Here is a 27,815-nt window from a genome sequence, read left to right as displayed (position 1 = left end):
ACATATTGACAGAAGACTAGACCCCCGTGTTGCAAAATGAAACCATCGGCACCTGTCCAACACATGTAATGCCTGAGAGTCAATGCCGAGACCTATTTTTACTGCAGTGAGTGCTACCATGCTGTTTAAAATGATGGAGTATAAGCAAGTAACTTAGATCTAACCTGTCAGGTTAGCCAGCTGTGATGTGTTTCTGAGCACCAGAGTGCTTATTTTCTCAGTGATTTTTTCCCTTTTTTGTTCTAGCTTTTCAGCTCTGGTAAACAATATTCTCTTCCTCCTACAAAGCCACCCACTTGGGTGAAGGATATTTCACAGAGGCCCCACATTCTATGCCTTTACGCTTGTTGAAATCACTTTTTCAATATATTCACAATTCATCTTTCTCTCTTTTTTTCCCATTAACCAAGACCTGTTTCACTTATTTTGAAGAATTCCGTTCTCTTTCCTTAAGAGGTTTAAGTGTATATGTTTTCTTATTCAGATGATGACTGCGTTTTGCTCACAATCTAAAGTGTATGTGTAACGTCTGTGTTAAAAAGAGAAAAAGGAAAGAAAGTCCTCTGTTGTTTCCTAGAAGCTTAAGTACCTAGATTTGTCAAAGAACATTAAGGAAACTAGAGTACATGTAATTTTTAAAGACGAGTCTTGTTGTCCTGTTTCTTCACTTAGACAAGTCACCCCCAGATACAGTCTATTAAAAGTATACTTGTCTGCAATTTCAGATATCATGTCTGCTTATTTCAGATGAATAAACGACTGTCTAATAGGAGATGTAGTTATTTTACAAATACAGAACAAACATTGAGGAAATGTTTTAACAAACAGGTTGTTTGTGTTTAGGGAGCAGGTTGGAAAGAAGCTGAAGAAAAACCTGGTTTTCTTGAAAAGTCTAGAAATCTAATATTTTAATATGCCCAAGACATTCTACAAGAACTTGACTTTCTAATCCTAATTTTGTATCTACTAGATATATACAGTTCATGCAAAGTCCAGCCCCTTAATTCTATGTTTATCTTTTGACTCAATATGCATGATAGACATTCTTCCTTGTATTTGTTACATATATTCACTTGTGTTCTAATATTACTGAAGAATTTTGAGAAGAAACAAAACATCCAGTAGCTGTTCTGGAAAGTTTATGAAAGCAGCAGGTTTCTGTTTTCAGTGAGCAACTTTTCTGGACTTTTTTTCCAATGAGTGACTAGATAAAGATTGTCATGAAAGGTCTTCTAGGACTTCACAAGGAGAAAGTTTTAGTAAAGGCTTGCCTTTTTATTTCTGTGTTCTGATTTGGTTATGCAAATGAGGAGAAACTAGCTGCCAGTAGATAGAAAATCAGATGTGGTAATATTGAATTAATTCTCAGCAAATGGTGTTTGGATCGCTTATAATATTAATGAAGGTGGGCAAGACATTTGGTGGAGTCGCTGTCCTGAAAGTTTGCCTTTTGGACAGAATTTCACATGATCACTGTACAGAAAACATTGCTGCTTTGTACCTAGTTCCTGATTTTTTTTCACAGCGTGAGAGTACCAGGTCAGTGGTCTTCACCTCTGTTCCCAATATTCCTACAAATCCAGACATGAAGCTCTACTTTCAAATTTCAGTTTAATTAAGAGTTTTCCATGTGGATTTAAGGTATGTTAAGCCACTTTTTGAGTCTATGAATGAGTTAATACATGTCTTTGAAGACACACTTGCATACCCAAACCATGGAGGGTAGTTTTGTAGCAAACATTGCTTACAGTTATATCTAATTCCATACTCTGACCAGCCATTATGACATGGTCATCGGAAGAGCTATTCATCAAGAACCAGAATGGAATAGAATGGAATAGAATGGAATGGAATGGAATGGAATGGAATAGAAGTAGAATAGAATATTCTGGTTGGAAGGGAACTACAGCAATCATTTAATCCAACTACCTGATAACTTCAGAGCCAAATTCAAACACAGTTCTGGAGATTCAGCAAGATATTATAATTTTTTTGGTACCATGAAGTCCAATGGAACAGATCAGCACGTCAATTAAAAAGATTAAATTCATTAGGAGTTCTTTTTGGTTATGTATTTTTTCATATCACACAGGACACTTCAAAGGAGGCAAAGAGCCACAACTGCTGTACTGGATTATTTGACAAAACCACATCAGCAGATAGTTTGTCTAGTGTTCCTATTTCTGCTTTCAGGCAATTTTTTATAATAATTGAATTTCCATTTTACCTCAGAATAAAATCTATGCAAGCTGACAAAGACACAAAATAAAACCCTCTAGTTAATGCAGTATTTTCATAATTGAAGCTTTCATGCACCCTTAATTTTGGCACTCTGAGACACATAAATTCTGTAGATCTTGAAGTAGCTTCCTCTTCTTTTTGACTGTACCAAAGAGTGAAAGGGAAGGAGCAAAAAATATCAGTCCTTGTTCTTTCTTGAATATATGGGCTGTTGAAGCTAGTATTTTGGACATGAAAAACCCCAAAATGGAGCACAATAGGAGAAGAGAAAGGATTGACTAGGTGTATAGAGAGATAATATGCTATAAATTCTGAAGGGAGTGGGTCACCTGTGCACGATCTCTTATGACATACTGATGGCAGAAACATCTAAAAAGCTTATTATGGCTTTGGATCATATTTTTTCCTAAGAGAAAAGATTATGCTATGCTGCAGGATGTTGCCATGTTCCTGTGAACTTGTATGATAAGTTTGGCTTCTCGCAAAACAAGATAGAACATGACTCCTAAACTGGTCAGAGGAGTAATTTCTGCACAGCACTTTGTGCCACTTGAAGTACCTGGAAAAGACTGGGAAACATTACTTCCTAGTGTGGATCTCAGTGTATCCCTACAGTGTGGTCAGCCACTGTGTGCAGTTATTATGTGATCAATGAAGCCTTCACACATCTATGTTGTTTAGTAGAACATAAATGGATAGAATTCAATTTTCTGAGTTTGGGCTACCTTTTACAGAAATATAGATACCTGAAGATGAACTGCAGATCTCTCACCACTGGTAATGTGAAAGAGCAAATCTAAATGAACAAGCATAGCAGACCCAAGTCCTACCATGCATTTTAAGATCAGTATAAGACTCTACACAGAAGGACTTGAAGGTGGTGAATACTGTGGGTAATATTGTGTCCTCTGGGATGCAGGGTACTCTGAAATGTCACAGTGTTGATCACTTGGGTTAAACAACTGAAATTTATAGAAGACATTGTCCAATTATAAGTGTGTGAAATCTTTGTAAAGAAAGGAAACATTCTTTATTTAAAATAAAAATTAAAAATCAAGGAAAATCATCAATATGCAGGACACATTGGCTACATCTCCAATGCTGAACAAAGCAGGAATAGAAACTACAGTAGCTACATCCATACAACAGGGCACATAAAAATATAGCTCTTCTGGATCTGTTGTGATGCATCTTTGGACCTGGAACATAACAGTTACTTTTTTGGTAGATTCTTTTCCTTTTCAAAGTAACTGAAATAATTTAAGGGCACACAGCATATGAGATAATTTTTTGTTATAGAAATCTCACTCTATAATATGGGGTCTTTACCATAGGATCATGCAAAATTTTTGAATTCATTTCCTGCACGAATAGTGACTGTATAAAATGGAGAGGGGCATATTTGCCAAGGCTTTGTCAATATTGCCTTGGAAGTGGTAGTTGATTTTAGCCTTGAGCTACTCCTGAGCATTTTCTCTGAGAATAATACTCTATAAAGGAGCTAATTAGGAAAAGAAAGTTGGGATTCTGGCTTCAGTGAATCTTGAATTGTTAATTCATGTAGAAAATTTCGATTTGAAGGTATGGAAAATAAAATTCCAGGATGCTCTGTAGCAAGGTTCTGAAGCTACTACTCTGGGAAATATGAGACAAAGTCCCTCCATTCTCAAGAATGGCTATGAGGCAAAACAACAATATTTTATGAGGTAAAAGGGTGCCACCAACTCTTCTGTCTCTCATAGCTCTATTTGATTTCATTTGTTTTTCTTTAGGGGCCTTAAGAGAAAATATATTAATTAAAATGGTTAACATAATTGACTTTAGTTTTTCTATGAGCAAAATCGCAATTTCTGAGTGATGTCTCATTTGCCAAATCAGAGGGAAAAAATTGTCCTTGATTTAACTTCACTATCTTGTGTCCTTCCTTCATGGAGTGCTGTATATAATATTCCACAGTAGCCCTAGGGGAAACACAGCCTTCGGCTACAGTTACTTGTAAATTGGAACTGATGACTAACATAGAAAAATTGCACAGCTCCTTTCCCAGGAGATAATGGATATCTCAGGATATCTCTGCTGAAATGATTGCTGACCTTGAATCTTTTAGTGACATTTAAAAGTATGACAATAGTCTTTGTTACTGGCATTTCCATACAGAATTCAGTGTAGTCTTCTCTAAATCCATTGGCACTCAAGGAAGATACTCGCTGGCCCGTGACTCTGCCTGGCATTTGCAAGCAGTTCCATGCCTACCTTCCTGAACAGTCACATGTAGCTTCATGATCAAAAATACAGATGTACCTGAATATAGAGATACAGAGTGGGCCCTCAGTTGTAGTGAATGTTGTAGGGATTCTACTGCGCTAGGAGGTTTTTTCTACCCAAGTGACAAGTATATTACTTTTATAATATTCAGAGGACCTGAATGCAGACGAGTGAGAGGGTAAACTCTGAGTACCAATGCACACTACCGTGGTCTGTTATAGACCCATAAAAGTGTGGACGTAGGTCATAGAACAACTAATAATTCTGTAGATACTTGGATAAGCCTGTCAGAGACCAAGAATCTAACAATATTCACAAGGAATTATATTATAATAATAAAAAGAGTGTACAGTAGCATTTTTTTAGTGCTAGAAACAATTTTTAAGGGAATAAAATATCATACTTAAGGGCTTAATACAGCCTCTAGTGTTTAATAATGAAGAAAAGGACTTCATGAGAGTACTTTTTTCCATGACTAGGTCTCTTTTATACCTTCCTCTAAAGTACCTTGCTTTGGTCACACTTTAAGACGGGGTATTTGACCACAAGGATCACACTTCTAGTCTAGTAACTTCTACATTTTTAAACATTTAGAAAATAAGGTATTTTTTCAGTTTATAGTATATATTTCTAAAAATAAAATAACTATTTGTTGTTATTGTAGAAGTCTATGGACTTTGTGTCACCAGTTTTTCCTTCTCATTAGTTTACCTTTATATGGCATTTCTAAGCTCCTGAAAAACCTTTGTGAGTTCAGGCTTTTCAGTTTTGTTCCTCATCTCTTTTTTGCAGCCCTGCTTCATGTGAGAGATCTGGTCAGCTGTTCCATACAAAAAATGACATATTAAAACCAAACACCAGCACCTCACCTCCTATCTTTAGGTAGCTGTGGTTATGAAAAACATTCCTTCTTGTAGAATCATGTCTTCATCCTAGGAATTTTGAAATTTGTATTCTCTGCAGCTAAAAGAATACACATCTGCAAACATGCTGTGATTTTCTACTTGCATAGCAACAGTATACTTTTTAAGTGGAGACAACACATACTTGTGTCACTCAATTATTTGTGATTACTCCAAGATGCTTTCATCTGATAATGCAAACCACAGTGTTAAATACCTTCCAAATGCATAATGTATGACTTTTCGTCCTAGTAGAAGCTTTTAGGTTTTATGCAGTTCATGAAATTTCCTTATCTGACATAATTGTTGTGGCACCAACAGTTTAAAAAGTACCTCTTCTTTTAGAGGAGGCTCCTAATCTACAGGATGCCTGTTCTGATGGAAAAGTACTGTGTGGCTTATGAACAGCCTGCTTAGTTACTTCCTTGGAAGTAAAATGGGGACAGGTGGTCTCCCTCACTTGGCCTGTCTTCTGGACCTGTCTGCCTCACAGAGTCTGACTGCACCCTGACACTGCATGAGGATGGCCTGAGTGTTCAGCACAGGAGGAATATGTAGTCAGCCCATGAGCAGAACGTAATATGTGCATCCGTGACTAACCAAATGGCATAATGGTTTGGAACAAACTAGGACTTATTTTGTAGTGTAATTTCTGAACACTTTTAAATTGACTTCGTAGAATATTTCCACTTAAATTCTAGTAAGACTTTTTAAAAAAATTAAAACCTTATAATTACTGTAGGAAAACCAGCTTGCTGTATATTTCAACAAAAAAGCTAAATGAGATAAAAACATACTTACTGGTCACATGGATATTTGTACAGAGCTCAATGAATAAAGGAACACAAGATGTATGTGAACACATAGTATATGTGAGCATAGCCACCCTAGGCTTCTAGTCAGTATGCTGAATCTCAAACCCATAGTCTTACTAGAAATTTCATTTAGAATAATCATAGAAATGTCAGTGTGCACCTGTCAATGGCTTGTCTGTTACCTTTCCGCATTTACAAGTGCAGTAATTATCAGACACTGTGTCTCCGAACACGAAATGTATGTTTTCAAATATAAAAGTGAATTTTATCGTAACACAGAAGCTACTATTTTGTATCTGCTAAAATGGTTTACACAGAGTAATTACATGGGATTGTAAAAAACATATCATAATTAGAGTTCTTACTCTTGTGGTACTTCAGTGATCTGCAATGGTGAACTTTAAGCAAGCAAACACTGTATTATACAAGAATTTTACTAAATGTCTTGGCTATGTCAATTTTTCAAACTTTGCCAGTCGTAAGCATCAACCTTATAGCTTCTACTTTTTATAGAGAACATTACTGTGGTTGTTGAATTCTTTCTCAGAGGAAATGGAATGTATTTTACATTAAAGAATTAGAGTTAAAGAGTATTTCAATTTTTTCCTCTTTTTGATTATCAGAAGGCATATGATTTGATGTGACTTCCAGAAGACATTATTATACCTTTGCATGTCTCTGATATTCTATATTACCTTGCTATGATAAGTTTTTTGGTAGTTTATCCCACACATAATTTGATTCAATCATATTTTCACATATATAATCTGTCCCTTTAAAATTCTGTTTTTATTGCCAGATCCTTTAACAACCTGTAACTTCTGATAGTTTGTTACTGTGAGTTATCTGACTTTTTAGTATTGAAAAGAAAGGAAAATGAAAAATGTATGAAAACAGTTGAAGAACTCTGTTGGTAGAAATATGAGTAAGCTTTGACAAAGCACTGGGAGGATACTTTGTTGTCAGAGGGGGAGCATAGAGGTAAACTATGGTAAACTAGAGGTAAAGTTTTGTTATCCTCGTATTCAGAAAAGCCTGACTGCTGCAGAGTCACAGGGTTTTTAAAGAATGAAAATTAGGATAATTTTCACCCCCCAAAAAGCATTGTCAGAAAAACCTCACAGTGTGATAGTCATAGGAAAATAAAAACTTCAAATGACTGCTAACTTGAAAGGTTTTCAGTGAGAAGAAAGATACAGTTGTGATTTTAAAGTACATTGAGATCCACAATTGAGAGTTTAAAGAGTTTTACAATAGCATAGTATCACTATTCTGTTGAAATTTTGAGATTCAGAATGTTCCTGAGATACATTTTGTCTGTACTGCTTTGTTTAAATTGATTTTGATGTTTGGTGAATTGGTGCAAAAAAAGGTTTTACATTCACATTCCCTTCAGTCACGTAATCAATGTCATCAAAATCTTTCCTGTTTTCCAAGATTACAAATATTAAATTTCAGAATCTTCATATATTACTTAGAATTCCTAAATAAAGGAGCATATATATTAAGCTTAGTAGTTATGTAGGCATATGTAGTTAGTTTAGTCTTACTTTTTACTTGTGTTTTTCTGAATTTTAGTTTTCTAGTGAAAATATGAGTAGACATAGAGTAATTATTTAGGAAAGGGGGCATTGTTCATGGGATCAGTCCTAAAGTATTAGCAGCCTAAAACATAAATCCACAAACATAACGTGTACATTACTCTGGACACAACTGTACTTTTGTTTCTGTTTCATGGACCTGTTTATAAGTCATAAAGAACATCTAATCTGATATGATATAAAATAGAGTCTGAAATTTTGGAAAAAGGACTTAAGTCTATTGTGTAGAAACAAAATATCTAAACAACTCTGTCCATAGCTTAGGAACATTTATATAGCAATCATATGCTTTTTTCAAGCATATGATTGCTATATAAATTGTGTCAATAAAAGATGGAAGGTCTTTTCATCCACTTACAAACTACACTTTTCTTTTTCAAAATGGAATGACGCAGTTATAGATTAACGTAAAAATACCTACAGCCAAAATTTTAAACTATGGATTCCCTTAGATCTCTTCTGTTCCAAGAAAATTTCTTTACATGCTCTTAAAAATAGTATTAAGGAGTTTACTGTTTCCTCAGAAATTCAGAGATAAGATTTATAGGCTTCAGTATCTGCTAATACAGCTTGAATTTACTTGGACAAGGATACAAAGTTAAAATGCATCACATTGTCTGATCAGTGCTCAATCTCTTTTTTCCAGAAGGCAGTGCACATCATGTAATTTCAAGGGCATTGGCTGAGTTGCACTCACAACTGGCAGCAAAACTACAGCCATTTCCTCATCTCTTCCCTTTTGGTAGCAGTACTATACATACCCTTGTAATGGGGATCATCAATAGTCAATATGATGAAGGCAGGACAGGACGATCATGACTTCACTTGTGCTTCATTGAAAGCTGTCCATCATGCAACCTGATGTAAACAGTGTACACATGAACATCCAACATTTACAGAAACAACTTTAAATGTTGCATCTGAAATGCTCAAATGAGGGGAGGTGATATGTTGGCAATTGAAATTACAACATGATAGTCTGTCATTAAAAAATGTCTTTCAGGGCTCCTTGGTTCACGTGTTGTAAACATTCACAGTCACAATGCTTGTTAAAGAATCCACTAATTGGCTGAAATATGTTGCATAGGGTGATGCTCATGTGGAGAATGGAATCTCTCAAACAGAATGGGCTGTCACTGACTAGTCCTTGCAATGTCATTGTCAGCTGGTTTGGATAAAACTCCCTGAACTGTTTTTTGCTGAATTCACCTCTTCAGCAAGTGCTTGAACTTTTCCCATTTTGCAAGGCTGATTTGGAATGGCAAGGCTGATTTTGGACTACTCTAGGAACTGATGAGTAATTATGCTGCATGTGTGCAAAAACACAGCCCTGCTTACTGAGCTATCTCATGATTATATGTAAAATACTAGCCTGAATTTCACCCTCATGTAACAAGTTTAACTTGAATTCCATAGATCTTGCCACACACACTAAGTCTTTTTCAACTTTTGGGCTCAGACACTCTCTGTGAAATGCATATGAATAAGCCACTGAAAGCAGAAATGAAGCAAAGCACTGCAGCTAACGCTTACATAACATGCGTTGTGTAAAAATCCTCAAATTCATTTTCCTGCCCTGCTGGGTCAAGATGAAGAAGCACATATGGTGAGGAAAGCCACTTGCTGTTGGGAGATCTCTGCATTCCCTCTGTACAGGGAGGAACGATTTAGCCTCATTCCTCTCTTCTGCTAATCTGGCACAAATCAAATGCAAGAGACAGAGCGAGAATGTGGATAAGTGAGAAGATTCAATTTCCTGTCTCATATGGCTAAACATTTCTTGTTAAGTGTCAGGTTTAGAGCTGAGTAAAGAGTGGAATAATATATTTATGGATGAGTTTATGCAATTTGACTTGTGATTCAGTAAGCATTTTCCCTATTTTCTTACATTTCTGTTACATCTACAAAAAGCTGTAGTTTGGCTTGGAGCATATACATAGAGGATAAATGGGCTTTCAACCCCTCTTTGGTATTCCTACTTTTTTGTAGATTTTGTATTTTCATGGAAGTGGAGAAAAGCTATGAGTAATATGGATAAGAAAAGGGGATTAATGCAAAATATCCGCATTTGTGAAGCAAAATATAGCATCATAATATCAAATAATAAAAAAAAAAGGCTTGTGTATGTATGAGCAATAGAAAAATTTCTTGTGAAGAGAACTGTATACCACCTCTTTCTTCAACAGTATGGTGCAAGAGTGCAAGAACTCATTACTTGAGGGCAAATGCCCCATGAAAACTTTTGCTGAGCATTTAAACATACCTTGGAAATATCCAAGGAGTGAAAGACAGAGGTTGCCAGTGATTAGAGTGATCAGCACTGGTAAAGGAAGTTTGAGAATGGTGGCAGAAATAGCAACTAATTGGTAATAAAATGGCAAGAGAAAGGATCTGCAAAATTTGTTAAATATTGTATCTGATTTAGATTTCACTGTTCTTTTTCACCTTTGAAAGGTAGAAACACAGCTAATATAAACTCTAGAGTTCATATTTACAGTCAAAAAATGCCAAAAAAAAAGCTGTTTCAGGAGTGGGGGGAGAGGCTGTGGGAAAGGAAGGGAAATTATTTTTCATCTTTTAAATGTTCCCATACTTCTTGTCTCTTATTATATCCCTCATTCTAAAGTACTCTTAGCTTTCACCTGAACAGTCTCAAGTCATTAATAATGATTTCATTCATTGCTTCTGTTGGCAAAAATTAGACCATCCAGTCAGAGAAGACAGTGAAGGCAGGATACTCTGTCAGTGATGTAGGCAACCTGTCAGACAATAGCAATCTAAAAATGCTTTCAGAGATAAAGGCAAAAGACGTTACAAAGGTAGGACACCGGGAAACAAAGTAAGTGTCCTGAGCTAAGGGTTTATTCTAAAAGGCTCAGCAGGGAGATGGTGGCTAGGATCCCTTTTGGCTATTAGGGGGTTTGTGTAGCCGGTAAAAAACAGGGCTTTCCTTTTCATAGATATTTTATCATGCACTATGTATTATTTTACTTCTTAGTGAAGCTCAATAGATGGAATATGATGGGTTTATTGGTGTGTTACACCAGTAATATATTTTAGTTAAAATTGTTGTGGGTCATCTGTTACTTCCATCCAAAATATTGTACTGTTATAGTCTGTCACAAACACAATTTACAAAAAACACTACAGCATAAAAACAATGGTGTACTAAATTTGACTGTTCTTATTCCAGGTCAGATTATTTATACAGTAATAAAGCAAAATAATTAATAAAATAATAACATGCATCTTACTGCACCATGTTTATTCTTTGTTTGCTGGTCATCCAGATTTTCAAAAGTGTGAAAAAACAACCTCCTTCCTTTTGGAAAATTAATATTGTAGATGTCTGAAATACAGGCTAGATTTACCAACCACTGACAAAATAACAGCAACAGCTACTTGGTTCTCCAGGTTTATAGGAATGATGGAAGGAAATAAAATAAAATCTGTCAGGCTAACACAGGGATTGGTGAGGTTATGCCAGGCAGAATAAAGTATAGAGAACATATGCATATAAAAAACACTTGGAGTTTACATATGACCAGGCCTAGTTACCTTATTTCCACCAGAAATAAATAAATAAATAAATAAATAAATAAATAAATAAATAAATAAAAAGCTTAGCATTCTGTTTCAGCCAACTTTTATGTAAAAGTGGAGTTCCTACACTGACAGCTAAAGAAGAGAGGAACAAGCTGTTGTGTGAACTACACCTTATTACCCCTCCACTGCAGAATAAATCTGTGACTAGTCCCATGTAGGAAAATCTTCACATAAAGACTGTGGAGTTTCTGATCAAACAGCTAGAAGAAACATTTCCAGTGAACTGTTTGTTTCTAATCAAATCAAACAGAAGTCCTTAAGGGTACCTTTTTAACCTTCCAGTACACTTTAGTAAGTTAAATACCTTATAGAGGGAAGTCATTTTCAATTGCCATTTTGATCATTAAGAGTAGCATTCTTAGGCCATATCTACAAAGACTCGCCAAAAAATCTGGAGAGAAGAAAATAAAATAAACCAACCCACACTCACATACCAAACCCGACTAACATAGTTACACTGGCAAAATCCCAATATGTAGTTATGCCAAAAGAGGAAAGCTAATGTTAGTTTTTCATCTGTTGTTCAGTGAAGTGATGTAACTGTGCTGGCAGGAGAGCATCTCTTCTTGGCATACATTGAGGGGCTTTGACAACACAGTCCCAGCAGACTGGCTACTTGCAGAGGCTTTTTAATTTAGACAAGCATTAAATTTTGCATTGAAAATGGGTGATCTGGTAAGATAAATCATTTAAATTGGAATAGTCAAAGAAATCAGTTAGGCAACCAACAAAGTTGGCTTTCTTGTCTGGCCACCATTTTGCAGGCTGCAGGCTGTAGTCCAGACTATTGAATCATGTTCACCGAAAGCGAAGCAAATAGGTCATCTCATTAGTTTAAAAGAACAAGGAGTGTTGGTTCCGGTATTTAGATGCATTGGAACCATAACTAACAGATCTTTTTTTTACTGACAGAAAATCAGTATTTACTAGCTAGCAATTGTGTGGTCATGTTCCATTTGGCATGCAAATGTTCTTTGTCATTTTGTTATACGACAGATATTGATTATAGTTTAAAAGTAGAAAATACAGAAGTGCCTTTTAAAATTTATTTTAAAGAAGTTGAAGGAAAACTGCCTTTCAGTTCTTTCACCTAATTGAGTTGGTTTTCCTCCAGAGGTGGAGTGTCCTATTTAATCATTACAGTAGCTATGCAACAACAATCTGGATATATGGGAATATAAACCAAAGGGATGTTCTATTTAAAACATTGGCAACATCTTAAAATATGCAATCTGTTGAATTCTGGTTTGGCTTTGAGCACTGGATGCATGGTACTGAAGAAAAGGCTTTACTTTATATTAAAAAGTAACATTTATAAAATGCCTTTAGGACTGGAGCCCTTAATTTGTGTAAAATAGTCAAGTAAAATATGCCATAAAAAATGTAGATTATTAATTGAACTGATGGTAATCCCACATATTTTGCACATTTTTCACCGTATTTTATCATCTCACTTTGAATACTAATTTGTTATTGGTATCATCGTTATTTAGTATTTAAATATCCATAATGTGTAAATTGGAGCACACTGAATCAAATTAAAGCAAGTTAAAATATGGTTGCTGTCTCAGTCTTCTTTATTTGTTCAAGAAGACAGAATAAGGAAGGTCAAAATGTCAAGCGTATACCGCGGAGACAAAGAAAGAAAAATAGTAATAAAATCATTAGGTAGTTCAGTAACACTACTCAATTTTTTATTACAGATAATTCAGCAACACATCTTAATTACTACTACTACTACTACTACTACAGGACTTGTGAGGGAATACCTCCTAATTATAACTAATACTATTATATGGTTTGTGGTGACACCTTTTGTTTCCTCATTTTCATATAAATAACAATGTAGTATTCAATTTTAAGAACAATTTTAAAAGCTGAAAAAATTCAGATATATATGCAGGACAATTTGTCTTATTTTGGCCCCTGAGAAAACCATGGAGCAAGCCCTCTTGGAAGACGCTTCTGGGTACATGAAGGAGAAGAATGTTACTGGAAACAGTCAACATACCTGACCAACCTGATTGCTTTATTTGATGAGACATCTTCTTTATGGATGAGGGGAGAGCTGGGAATGTTACTTTTAGCAAGACTTTTGACACTGTGTCCTGCAATATTTTGGTTCCTAAGTTTAGGATGCTATAGTCTCAGTGGGTGTACAATGAAATAGGTAAGAGTAAGTTTAGATGATGGCGATCACAGGATCATGGGTCTATGTCATGCTCTACTTGGAGACAAAAGGAGGTCTGTTCTGGGACCTATCCCGTTTAGCATCTTTAACAATGACCAAATATTATATGGCACAAAATTGGGGTATAATTGTTGACAGCCTTGCTAAACAAAAGAGCTGTCATACAGAGACACCTAGATAGGATGGAGGATTGAGCCAATAGGAACTACATAAAATTTAACAAGACAAAATGCAAAATTTGGCACCTGGAAAGGTAGAGACCATGCAATGGTACAGAGTGAAAATTGACTGGCTGGGGAGAAACTCTGTGGAAGAGGCCACAGAGGCCTCGCAGACATCAAGCTGAGCATGAGTTAAGAGAGCCATGGTCACCAACAGAGCCATCAGCCTCCTGGGCTCTATTAACAGAAGCAGATAGAGGGAAAAGATTGTCTCTTTCTGCCTAGCTGTCATTAGGTGACATCTGAAATACTGACCTCCCTGTACAAAACACACCTCAACAGCCTGGAGCAAGTTCATCACAAGACCACCGTGATGGTTGGTGGCTGGAGCACTTGCTCTGTGAGGAGAGACTGAAGAAACTGGGATCATTCAACCTAGAGCTGAGACAGCTTTGGACAGACCGAGCAGCAGCCCCCAGTGCCTGCATGGTTGTCACTGAGAGAATGGAATCAGGATCTTCATGGTGGGTGTGGTAGGAGAGTAGGAAACCCTGGGCATAAATCAAAATAAAAGTAATTTGTTTGAATAAAAGGAAAAATGTTTTTCCCTCTGAAGGCAGTCGAGTTCAACAGGTTGCCCAGAGAGGCTGTACAGTCTCTCTTTATCTTTGGGCATTTGAAAGACTTAACTGGATAAAGACCTGAGTCAACAGTTCTGACTTCACAGCTGACCCTACTTTGAGGAAAATGTGGGAGTAGAGACCCGAGGTCCCTTCTACCCTAAACTAACTGTATTATAAATGAAACAGTCTTTTTGGAAAGAATGTAGTCAAATTATTCAATTGAACTGAGTTAGATTTTTTTATGTTTTTTTTGAATTTACAGATTGAGGAAAAACAGTTCTTGATTTGGTACAAGAAATCTTTCACACTGAGAAATCATGAGGGACTCATCACACAAGGGATGAGCCATTTCCCTCTCAGCAGTAATGCTGAGACCATTGTATAATACAGTAGATTAAAGAGTATTGCAGCTGTTAAAAAGTAAGAGATGATTTTGCATCAACTTATGTTTGAGGCCAACATGACAATTTGATAAGTTTAGAGTTCAAATTTGAACAGCAGGAAACTGAAATCTCTTGGTAGCTGTACTTCACATTCTGCTTGAATCTAGGTCTGTTCTGTCCTTGTAGACAATATCTTTTCATGTTGACAACAAATCTCTCCTAGTCTTGTGGCAGATGATAACAATGACTATATAGGAAGCATCGCAGCTTTCTAACGGGAAGTTGTCTTCTCTATAGAGAGAAGACCATAGCGAGAGTAGATGGATGGGTAAACATCCCAGTATGACAGATGCACCTTGTATGATTAGCTGCATTTGGGAGAGTAATATAAAAGTTTGGGTAGCTCATATTTCCCCTGGGGGTACTACAGCCAAGGCATACTAGAGTCAGCTCTGAATCTCTTTGAATTTATACACATCTACTGCTGCATACCTTATACACATAAGTTCCTATCTTCTGGCATTGCTCCAGAAAGGTTAAAATGTTAGGTTTTATTTCAGATTAAAATTCTTGACAGTTAGGAATGACAGAGGGAAAGCAAATGTTGAATGTTGACATCAGAGATACTCTAATGCTGAATCTAGTAAAGAATGCAGTATTATCTATTGTAATAGATAATTGACATTGTAGCTGGTGAGGGTGCAAATGCATAAATAATTGTCAATAATAACATATAAAAATTGTGGAAGGACTACACTGTATTCACTGTATTATTATTCAGGATAAAATAACTGAAACTTCATCAGAGAAAGTTCAGTTAAATTTTAAAAAAAAACAAAACCAAAAAAAAAAAGGCAGATTCAAATCATCCTGAACACAGAAATAGCAAAAAGAAGGTGAATGGTAGAAAAATGATTTGCACAGATGGGGCAGGGGGGCAGAGGCAGGTGTGTATGTCTTCACTTCTCTATCAGATGGACCTCTAAGATCATACTGCACATTTCTGTGGGAGTGAGCAGAATCGTACCTTGCCTTGAGAATCCTCCGGGTAGACAAGAAATTTAAAGATTATCAGAGCAGCACAGAATATATCATGTTTACCATGCAACACAGACTCTTTCAAAAGTCTTACTTGAAAAGACTTATTTTGAAAAGTCCTATTTTGAAAGGTTTTTGCAGAGGACATTGAAAAATGCTGTGGGCTAATTGCAGCACAGAATGTATTTTGTTTAGCACGCAACATACTTTCTGCAATGAAGCTGGGAACCTGGTGCCTGCTTCTAAAATCCCATTCAGGTTGGTGGGTGTTTCTTCCTGCTGCAAAGTGAGGCACGGAATTCACAATGGTCTTCTTCAGGGAATGAATCTAACAGAAAATTCACAATGGTCTTCTTCAGGGAATGAATCTAACAGAAACTGTATACTGGAGCAATGTCACAATAAATTACAGAACAAAAAAATCGGAGCAATGACAAGGCAACTAAACACACATGTGAGACCTTTTGGAGTTTAGTAGCAAAAGGGAGGAAATGTTCAGATTTCTAAGTCTAAGTTTGGCCACTACTACTGCAGTTTAGTTAATTTATTTTTGTTAAAATACCGGAGAAAAAAATAATGAAAAAATGTTTTCAATAGTATAAGTTTTGATTAATTCACCACTTGGATTAATTCAGTGTAAATTCACTGAAACCAAGGAATCAGTGGATTCATCTGGCTGCGATTAAATTTATTCTGACATAAGGAATGGACACAGCAAACATTGCTAGAAAAGACTAGCACTTGAGTACAGCCATCGTAAGACTTCTGTTCACAAATTGCAATTGAAATGCTTGCTAAGGGCTGCAGGGACATGTTTGAGTGTTTGTTTTTCTTTCTGTCATTCCATTTTAGCTACTTCCTTGCTCATTACATTGTTCCCATTAGCATAATGTATTGATTGTGTTTGCACAGCTTTTCCTGCCAAAGGCTGCCCTGCAGTTGTACAGCCATTGGGGTGACCAGCTGTTACTTATTTAAGCCTCCATCATTTTGTATGACAGAGTAACTTAATTATACCCTGTTTGAAGATGCTAAATAAAATTATCTTCTGAACATGTGTACTTCACTTAATATTTGTCTCTATCAGGTACTTAAACTCTGACACTCAAGCTATGTGCACTAAATAAATAAACACATTTTAAAACTAAACCTAGTAGTAAGTTAATTATTACAGAGTTAGAAGTTGTTTTACAGTATTTTTAGGGCACACTTCTCTCTTTGCCTCAGGTATAATATATATATTTTAAAGACTTCAGAAAAAAAGAAACTAAAATGCAGTTAGTAACATAATAAAACAGGAATTAAAGTTAACCTTTTTTCTGTTTTATGATTATAGGAAATAGATCTTTAGTCAGCATTGGGAATTTTAAAAAGACAGGCCTGCAATAGCCTTTGTACTTCAAAACTGGACAAGAAAAAATTGCTTTCTCAGCAATATATTCTAGTTATAAGAATGTGTTAGTCAACATCAATGGTCTCTCTGTGGAATAGAAAAATATTTAGTTTTTATTTTAATCCTGGGATATGAATTAAATTCACGTCATACTTTTTTTTTTTTTCCCAGGAAGCATCTTTTCTTAGTTCACTATAGGCAGTTCTCTTTCTTTCCCTTTTTAATCACTAGACCATTATGCATATGAAAGCAACAATTTCGGGGTTGCCAACTGGGTCCTTGAGTTTTAAGTGTTCCAAAATGCACCTCCCATATTTTCAAATGGATTGTAATTGAAAATGTTTGAACCTACCTTAATTTATTTTAAATAGTTGTCCACCTACCACATTTGTTAGTTGATTTAGCCTTAGGGTAAATACAATCTGCATTCAAAGTAAATAGTTGAAGACTGAATTAATAATAAACAAGTTATATAATTTAAATTCTGCTAAAAATGATAAAAGTGCAAAAATAAAATTATTCTCTAAATTGTGCAGCATCTTATCTCAATGCATAAGTCTAAGTTGTGAAAATCAGAATGCATTTGATGAAAGAGAGTTTTAATTTTCTAAGTATTTGAAAGAATATGACAGTGATCTGAAGGCTTTTTGGAAATCTTATGATAAAGGAATAGTTTTTATCAGATAGAATTGGAAGTAAGGTTTTGGAGAGTATCCAGCTGCCACTCAATAAATATAGGGGGTGGGTTTTTTTACTAGGAAAAGTCTACAGACTTTGTATCGACGTGTCACTGTGGGCATTTGGGATATATTTTGGCTTGTATCCTGAGCTTTTGTTGGTTGTAATAACAGTTGTCCAGCAGCTGGGAGACTGCTGCCTAAATTGTTTCAGCTTAACTTGGTGAACTGTACATGGTAAAGATCTAACAAACCTCTGAAACCACTCAGTAACAAAGTAACTGGGACTTAATTGCAATAAATAAGCAGTTAATGGGTGGACATAGACTGACTGTAGATGAGAACTCATTTTTAAAAAAGAGCAAATAACACACAGTGCTAAAAAATGTGTAAATACAACCTCAACCAGATCCAAGACTAAGGGGGATGGAACACCAGACATCAACAATAAGCACTTTCTCCTGGTAAAGGATCTTGGGATACTGACAACATAACTTTCCTTTTGATTAGCTTGGTTGATTAGAGCTTGGTGCTAATAACACCAAGGTTGTGAATTTGATACTTGTATGGACCATTCACTTAACAGTTGGACTTGATGATCCTTGTGAGTTCCTTCCAGCTCAGAGTATTCTGTGAAATCCTGTTTATCTTGTGGGGGGGCTGAATTTGTTGGCCTTAGGAACCAGAGGAGTAGGGAGAGGGTGTGTATCACTGGAGAAAAGGGATTAATTCTCAAAAGTTTAGGCGTATTCAGATTTAGTTACATTAATAATGAGATTTTCCTGTAATGATTAAATAATCTGAAAAACTGCTATAATTGTAACTGGATTAATAATAAGATTTGCTATGGTTTTGAGTAGGCTGTTAAGATATTAATTAGATAAACAATAAATTCTTTGCTTGGCATTTTGTCAATAAGAAAGTCTTAAGTGCAACATAATATACCATAAAAATCCTGCTTCTATGTTATGTTGAAGATTCAATTAATATATAAATAGGAATTACTATTAAACAATCTCCTTTCTCAGTTTTTCCATATAGCAAACTTTTCCCAGTATGTTCATTGACTATTTTTACCTGTATTTGAGGATGGTTTAGATTAGCTTTACAAATCGTGAGTGCTAAATTTCTACTTGAACTTTTGGAACTCAGTACTACTGAATATCAGGACTAACACATACACTGCAACAGACATAGTAGAGATTGATCTTTGGTCAGTTACTGACTACCGTGGCTCTATTTGTAGTAAGTTGAGGAGAAGTTTGATTTGCATGGACTTTAAAAACCATAAAACTGCAATAAATTGTGTGCTGTAGTATATTTAAACTATAAGACAGTGTGGTATTTAACCTATCTTATGAGAAGAAAAAAGAATCAATTTATGTACTGATATTTTAAATTACTTTAAAGATCTACTAGGCAGTGCACAGGATGGACAACAGTAAAGAAACAGACTTCAGTTTATTACTAGTTTATTATAAAATATTGTAACAAATGTTGTAGATGAACTAAATATGAACATTTCTTTCCCTTCAGAAATTCTGCTGATTCCCAATGAGCAGAATGTTTCATAATGCAACACTTCTTTGTCTTATCTTCTCCAGCTTTTGTCACACAAAAGCATAATTTCTGGTGCCAATGTTCTGCGATGTTATCTGTAAAATCACAGATTATGTCTACAGGTGTCACACATGAACAGAAAGCTTTTTAAAATTTAGCAGTTACAGAAGAACTAAAGCATCTGAAACTGTCATACTGAAACAAGCAAAGGGAAGAGAAGAGAAAAAAAACTTTAAAAATTGAAACAGGCAAAAAAATTATTTTTTTTTTGTTTTAATTTTATGGTAAGAGGTGACATTTGCCAATAGAAATGACAATTGGCATTATTGTCTGTCATGCTGAGAAAGTACCATGTTGCTATGAATCATAGAATCATACAAATATTTGGATTGGAAGTCACCTTTAAAAATCATCTTGTTCCAAACCCCCTGCCATGGGCAGAGACACCTTCCACTGGATCAGGTTGATAAGGGCCCCATCCAACCTGGCCTTGAACACTTTCAGGCATGGGATAGCCACAACTTCTCTGGGCAATCTATTCCAGTGTCTCACCCTCATTGTAAAAGATTTTTTCCTTATGTCTAACCTAAATCTACCCTCTTTCAGGATAAAACTGTTGCCCCTTTTCCTGTCACTACAGGCCTCGGTAAAAAGTCTCTTCTCTGTCTCTCTTATAACCCCCCTTTATATGTTGAAAGGCCACAACAAGATGCCTTCCCTCTACAGCACAGGGAGGAGGGATATGAATGCTTTCAGTGTTTTCCTGAGAAAAGACTCGTGTTTTCCTGAGAAAAGACTCATGTTTTCTCCACCACAAACAAAGAGGGACCATTTTACTGTCTTGCCCAGTCTGAGGGATGCCTGTAGATAGATGACATTTTATGATGTATCATTTATTTCCTGGCTATAAATGGTCTGTTAAAGGCTTCTAACAGCTCTCAGTGAAGGCAAAAAAGCTATCGAGGAAAAAAGCTTGCTGCAGGTCTGGTCTTATAAAATCAAACGAGCTGAAGAACCTGAGAAGATTCATATAAGAGACATAAAAAATTTGGTATTAAGTATAAAGGAAAAATTAAATCATAATTCAATCTTCTTCTCTGTTACTAGCAGTGTGGGATGTGTTCAAGAGTGCCTGTCTCTGTATATCTGTCTCAGCAGGATGGTTCAGACTCCAGTGTTTGATACCAAGGCTATTGCTATAGCCTGTGGAGAAAGATGCTTCTAAAGGGAAAATTGTATAGAATTAGCCAATGAGAATCATTAGACCAGCTGTGTCTTTTTAAACATCCATTTCTTTTTGGACTGTAAGTAGCTGAATTGACTCTACACTAGGCACACTCATGGCTTGAGATGCACTGAGTTCCCTCTGGTTTAGCACTTCACTAACTGCTGGACTTGTTCATACGTGTTACAACTACTAAAAGTTAAGAGAGCTTGCACAAAAGTGGTGCAAATTTAAAATTTACTCAAGGGATCACAGTAGCCATATCTCCCACCTTTCCAGGATATACTATCAAAACAGATTAGGGAAGAGAATGGTTGAGAGGTACTCTCTATTTGACCTATTGAAACTGAGCAGAAAAGAAAAATAAATAGGATGAAAAAATTAGCAGTTCTGGAGAGAGCCTGGATATAGTCTCCCGTGTGAAAATAGGGGAGGACTTAAACCAAGGAAGCAATCTGGACAAAGTTGTAACATTACCACTATTTTTGTTTTCCTCTAGTGAAAGGGGTTGCTTTGTCATGAACTTTACCTCAGCAAGCACCAGACTGATGGGATAATACTGAGAAACTGGGGGAAATTTTGTTTCCAAGCAGTGAAGCCTAGCTAAGACATAGTCATTCAGCTATCTGCACTGGGACAATTTGGTGCACACACCTGCTTTGATGAATAGAAATTTTTCAGGTTACCAGGGGGCAGTTTGGTTTCAAGTACTTTCAAACTGAAGAACTCATGAGAGTATCTGTGCTTTAATAAAATAGCATCTTTCAGTGCCACAATATTTCCTATGTAACATTTTAAGTTTCTAAGTAGAAAGAATGAGATACATAGTCCTAGAATCTTTGGCAGAAGATAGAAAATCCCTAAATAACCACACAGTAATTTCTATTTTAGCTGTTGAGGCTATATTACCAAGCTTTTGGGATCTTTCTGATGAGGAAAGGGTCCAGGTCATTTGTGAGATAGAAAGATCATATGTCTAAGTGAGGATCTAAATCTTTTACATGAGAGACAGCCTATTGTGAGGAATTCTTTGTCAATTGGGCAGGTTAAAATCTATACATAAAAAATCCTATATGGATTCTGAAGTGGGGTTGGGGTGGGGGATGGAGACAGGAAGATATTTAGGCGTCAAGTTTTTCCCATAGTATAAAGTGGTTTTTTTTCTTTTGCTACCAATATTTTAGTTTTCTGACTTATATCTTCTGACTGTCAAGAACAAGGAGAATAGATATAGCAGTCTTTGTTACATCCGTGAAAGGCGTTATTGGACAAAAAGTTTGTAGTTCAGAAGGGATTTTAGTGTGAGGAGGGCTGAAATTCATTTCAGTGTAACTCTGAATCATTTTGAGAAAGGAACCTTTATTCTCTTGAAACTTCGAGTGAGCTACCACTGTGAGACACATGAAAAATTATTCAGACCTCATATCTTATTAAACTGAACTACTTTTGTTGCTCCTTGATTTTTAGAGCAGCTAATTCTGTAAAAGTTACAGGTAGTTATGTTCCCAGAATAATAAAAGTACCCAGAATGCGCAGCCATAAAACATCACTGTCCTCTAGTCAGGGATAAAACAAGGGAAGAGTCAGACAAAAGTCAAACCAAGTATTTGGTAGGTATCCTGTTTGCTAGACTTGTGCTTCATCAGCCTGCAAGAATGGGGATTCCAAAGACAGAAGGATTAAATGCAGGAGATGTTCCTGTCCTATAAATAGACTCTTAACTTGCAAATAACCATTTAAAAAAGAAGTAGGGCTTGTTGTGATAGGAGAAGGGGTGATGGTTTCAAACTAAAAGAGGGTAGATTCAGACTAGATTCAAGGATTTTTTTATGATGAACATGGTGAAGCACTGGAAGAGTTTACCCAGAAAGTTGGTAGATGCCCCATCCTTGGAAACTTTCAAGATCAGGTTGGAAGGGGCTCTGAGCAACCTGATTTAGCTGAAGATGTCCCTACTCACTGCAGGGGGACTGAACTAGATGACCTTTAAAGGTTCACATCCAACCCAAACTATTCTATGATTACATTAGGAAAAGAAATCAGACTATCATTGACAACTCAGTCAGTCTCCAAGTAGCAATTCATTAGCATATGAAGTCAGACTGATGTACACAATCCACACAATGTGTACATGTGTTCAAAGCCTTCCTCTCAAGGCCTAGTAAGTTTCTTGAAACCCTTCTTTCTCATTGGCTTCATTAAAGGGTAAGTAGTATGGGTGATCCATGAACAATAGGATCCCTAAAACTGAAGCCCTCCAAAGACTATATTCACCATTTGAAAACTGTCCCGTCCAAAACCTCCTAGCTCACTCTGTTTTAAATATTTCAATAATTATAGCAGCTGGTTCAAAAACACAGCAATCATTAGAAATAAACCCCACTGCAGAAGAACTGTAATGAGTAACATGAAAGTACATTTTTTAAAATAAGCTGTTGTACTGGTCATCAATTAAATCCAAAGAAAATAGATGTAATGACATACCTCATGCAAAATATTTTCACTAAGTATATTGAAATCTGTGGGTTCTTATTATTTCCATGCACGTATAATTAGATTTAGAGTTGTTTCACTTCTGAAGCTTAATCGAATGTAAACGTCTAAGGAGACATTGACATAATAAGAGAAGCCTCTTTAGTATTTCACAGAATCACAGAATATGCTGAATTCAAAGAGACCCACAAGGATCATCAACTCCAACCCTTAGCCCCATACAGGACCATCCACAAAAGTCACACTATGTGACTGAGAGAATCATTCAAGTCTCCTTGAAATCTGTCAGACTTGGTACTGTGACCACTTTCCCAGGGAGCCTCTTCCAGTGCCCAGCTACACTCTGGGTGAAGAACCTTTTTCTAATATCCAAAAAACTTCTGTCACTGATCACCACAGAGAAGAGATCAGTGCCTACCCCTCCTCATCCCCTCTTGAGGAAGTTGTAACTGTAATGAGATCTCCCCTCAGTCTCCTCTCCTCCAGGCTGAGCAAAACAAGTGACCTCAACCACTTCTCATACAGCTTCCCCCCAAGGCCCTTCACCATCTTCATTGCCCTCCTTTGGACACTCCCAAATAACTTAATATTTTCTTTATATTACAGTGATCAAAATTACGTCTTGACACTCTGGGACCTCTTATTGCAAAAAAGGTCACTGAGATCTACTATAATGCGTAGATTTGTTGTTAATATGGCTATTAAATAATGTACGTATTTTACCTGTAACATTCAGAGGTTCTTTATTCTTTCTATCATCTCACCTTATACTAAACCATGACAGAAGACAAGCATTACAGCTTGGGTACTTGATAAGCAATAAAAAAATACATGTTTAAAGGTCAGTTTTTGTTACAGAATCCATGGGTGAGGCTTAGCTAGCCATTCAACTACCATGACATGGTTTTTAAAAATGGTAAGACTTCAAAAAGGATTTTTTTATGTTTAATGGATTTTTCATATGCAATATGGTTTTTTAAAGGAATTACTTGCATTGATTTCAGTTTTGAAAATCCCATTAGGAAATTTATGCGTCTTTAGGAACCAAAATACTTTTGCTTTTGGACACCAGTTAATGCAATGCTTAACCGTAAAAACCACTACTGTACCAGTTTGATTGGAGATTTGGCTCAGAGGGAAATGAATGCATTGGTGGTGCTGTCTGCATGTGAACATGCATCTGCACAGAGATCCTTCCACAGAAGTCCGAAAAAACTTGCTTGTTAATGTGACCATGTAAGGTTTTCATTAGAAATGTTCATGCACAATATAGCTCAAGGTCTGCTTTCAGGCACACCGCTGTCATTTTGGAGATTGAAGGGAATAGAACTATTTCACTGGTGTGAGAAAAGATTATATTACATTCATTTCCTCAAGTATTTTCTTGATATATTATTGAAATGAAAGAATATATTGCTCCTACAACTTTCCTCAGCACAATAGAAAGACAATGCTAATTGTCTTTCCAGTATGGTGCTGTCCCTGAAAGTGGGTTCAGCTTCTTACAGATTTTGAAGAACTGTTTGTCTTTTCTTAAAGAGTAGATTGGCCAATCCCTCCTTTTATGATACTGTTTGGCAGTTTTCTATACAAATACACAGTTACTTTATAAAATGGTTCAGAGTACATGCTTTTTTTCTTACCTGACTTTGCTTTAAGTGGGAGAGCAGAGTTTATTTTGATCTCTAAGGAGGAAGTATCTAATGGAAAAACTTTGTAGGCTGAAAGACATTAAAAATTATCAACTATAATAGTGACTGCAAAACAGTTTATTATATCTCTACTTTTCTGCCAAGGGCCAAGTCACCCAAGGGCACTTCATAAAAACTGATGATCTGAAGCTGACGTTGCAGACAGACTTACCACCTTATCTCCAGGTTAATGTGATGGTATTGGCCAGTGCTTAAAATCATGCCTGGCAACAATGTCAGTGAATCATCTGCCAAGGTACTGAGCAGGTTTTAGTTCAGTATCTTTCTCGGTATAACAAGGATTACTGAGAGATTTCCTACCTAACACAGAACTGTAAAGTAAAATTCTTGTTTCATAATATGGCTAATAAAATATAATTTCCTAAGAAAAAATAAATGTTGAGCAGAACTAAAATTAGTATTTATAATATACTAGCTGAATATTTCTTCAAATAGAAACTTCTCTCTGCTGTTCTTATGGAGTGATCATTGTCATCTTCTTTTATGAGATTATGGAAGACTAGAGTTACCTTCTTTTTGTAGGTGATAATGAACAATAAATAGATTTGCTCAAAGATGCCAGATTTTTCCTTTGTATGTATAGGGAGTTGAGATCCTCTGTGATGTAATTTCGTGGTTCCTCAATTTTCTGATTTTGACTATGACATATTAAGAAGTTTATTGTGTGCCAACAGAGCATTGTGATTAGAATTCAAAAGTAGGGGGAAAATGTTAAAAACAAACAAACAAACAAACAAAACCCAAACAAACTCAAGAATATTCAAGCATCACTATGAAGAAATTAATATTTTTTCTGAGTTTGAAACTCAAAGAATATATCACAGATTTTGTTAGATTCTTCATTATGCTGCTGTCAGTTGAACCATACTGCATACACTGTTGAATCACCACATGATATATTGGTGTAGAGGCTTCTGTCTGTTAAAGTAGGTGATACACAGCTAACCCTATTGTCACTCCGCTTTTCTTGTCCAGACATACTGTTTCTTTTCTAAAGCTCTGTTTGCTTCAGCATCTTGGTTACTTTTATGAGAATGAAGTTTCAGGAATATTATGTTGTTTCTATCACCTACTCTTAAGGTTATAAAACCAACATGAAACAGCCATACTCAGCTACAATTAAAAGCAACCAAAGCCAAGAGCCCTTCTGATGTATGTTCCCTTTCCACATATTACTTATAAGATAATTACTTTGTTTTCCTTCTTATATTAAATCAACATAACAATGATTTTTATGTTGTTGTTTCTTTCCTTTCCCAGATGTACATCCAGACAACTACACTTACTATCTCCATGAGTTTAAGTGCTTCTGTGTCTCTGGGCATGCTCTACATGCCCAAGGTTTATATTATCATTTTTCATCCAGAGCAGAATGTTCAAAAACGGAAGCGGAGCTTCAAGGCTGTAGTGACAGCTGCTACAATGCAAAGCAAACTGACCCAAAAAGGAAACGACAGACCAAATGGCGAGGTCAAGACTGAACTGTGTGAAAGTCTTGAAACCAACAGTAAGTCATCTGTAGACTTTCCCATGGTCAAAAGTGGCAGCACATCATAATAGATGTACGTTCACAAGAATGCACTTTCTTTTAATAATAAACTTTATTATTTTTGTTGCTTGTTCTGCATGAATCCAGAGATGTGTCAGAATTCATGTACTGCTAAATACAGGAATGTCTAGAGTTGTTTCAAAGAATTTGATTTTCAAGGAGGCTAGTAAAGAAATAAAAAAGCACAAGCAGATTTTGAAAAGCCACATCTTTCAAAAATAATTTGTTTTAGCTAGTGCTAATTTGATGTGTTGTGCATTGCTGTGCCAGTTGTGATATGTCCTGACAGTTCATGAGGTGTATTTATGGTCATCATTGTATATTCAAAACTCAAAGGCTGTTGAAAAAATGTATAATGGAAACAGTTAACATTGCTTTTGTTTTGCAGTTAGATATGGAAGTGAAAATAATGCTTTTTACCTTTCCACTCAACTCAAATTTGTTGACTTGTTCATTTATCATGACTCATGACTAACACTTCCCAGAATAATGCTTCCCATCCAGGTTTTTGTTGTGGTCTTACTCATCTTGGTACAAAATGGTGATAATTCATATAAAACTTAATCATTACATGTTCTGATATGTCAGTTTGTAACGGGAAAAAATTCTTTCCCATGTCAGGAAAGTTCTTGAATCTTGCTACATCTCTAAGTTGCTCTAGAATAGAAGAAAACAGAGTTTATAGCTACCATTCTACCATGTGACATACCATCTTACAAATTGGACTTCATAATAACAATAATAATCAAATATGAGCAGAACCATTAACTTTACCCCCAGTGTTTAGCAATGTAGAATTGTTTTCTATTTAGCAGTTAGGGATCACATGGGATGGACAACAGCTGTTACAGTTAAATTTTTCAGTCATTTTACATATTTTAGATATGACATGGTTTATTTTTAGTTTTTATTACTTTGTGATGGTGTTGACAGATGATTAAATAGTACTATTTTGGCTGAGCACATTAAGACAAAGCAGTACCAAATTTTCAGAAAAATATTGTTCTTATTTATGAAAATTGAAACCCCTAACTGAATTCAATCAGAGTTTTCCAGATTGAAGGCTATATAATAATCTGTAAATTTACCATACTATAGTTGCTGGTGCATGGAGGATACTGAGAACAAACTATTTCACTTGAAAAACTCATGACCCTTCAAAATGCTTAAAACTTCTAGAGTGAGCTATGGGTCTATACAGATTCAGATTGTGACATATAACAAAGGACAAAAAAAAAAAGGCAGAGAAATTCCTTGTGGATCAAATAAGAATGTAGCAATATGAAGAACTCAATAATTTTGCAAATCTTCAAGAAGGCACCAAAAGAAAACTTTTGCTGAGTATGCAAAATTGTAAACTTCTGAGGAAAGGATAAAGGA

The 27,815-nt window shown here is 35.9% G+C and overlaps 1 protein-coding gene across 3 annotated transcripts in view; it reads left to right on the top strand.

Moving 5' to 3' along the window:
* Positions 1-27,815, top strand: part of GRM8 (glutamate metabotropic receptor 8) — a 330,760-nt gene that overhangs the window by 298,259 nt on the left and 4,686 nt on the right. For 2 of the 3 annotated variants that reach the window (XM_008926587.3, XM_018067984.2), the window contains exon 10: positions 26,147-26,393. In XM_008926587.3, the coding sequence (XP_008924835.1) occupies positions 26,147-26,393 (247 nt within the window). Of the gene's footprint in view, positions 1-26,146; positions 26,449-27,815 lie in introns of all 3 variants that reach the window. The other variant, XM_018067986.2, reaches the window with a different exon arrangement.

This window comes from Manacus vitellinus, unplaced genomic scaffold, assembly GCF_001715985.3.
Source record: "Manacus vitellinus isolate BGI_N305 unplaced genomic scaffold, ASM171598v3 scaffold_13_pilon, whole genome shotgun sequence".
NCBI classification, from domain to species: Eukaryota; Metazoa; Chordata; class Aves; order Passeriformes; family Pipridae; genus Manacus; species Manacus vitellinus.
Note: the sequence above shows the minus strand (reverse complement) of the source record. Positions and strands in the feature narration are given on the sequence as shown.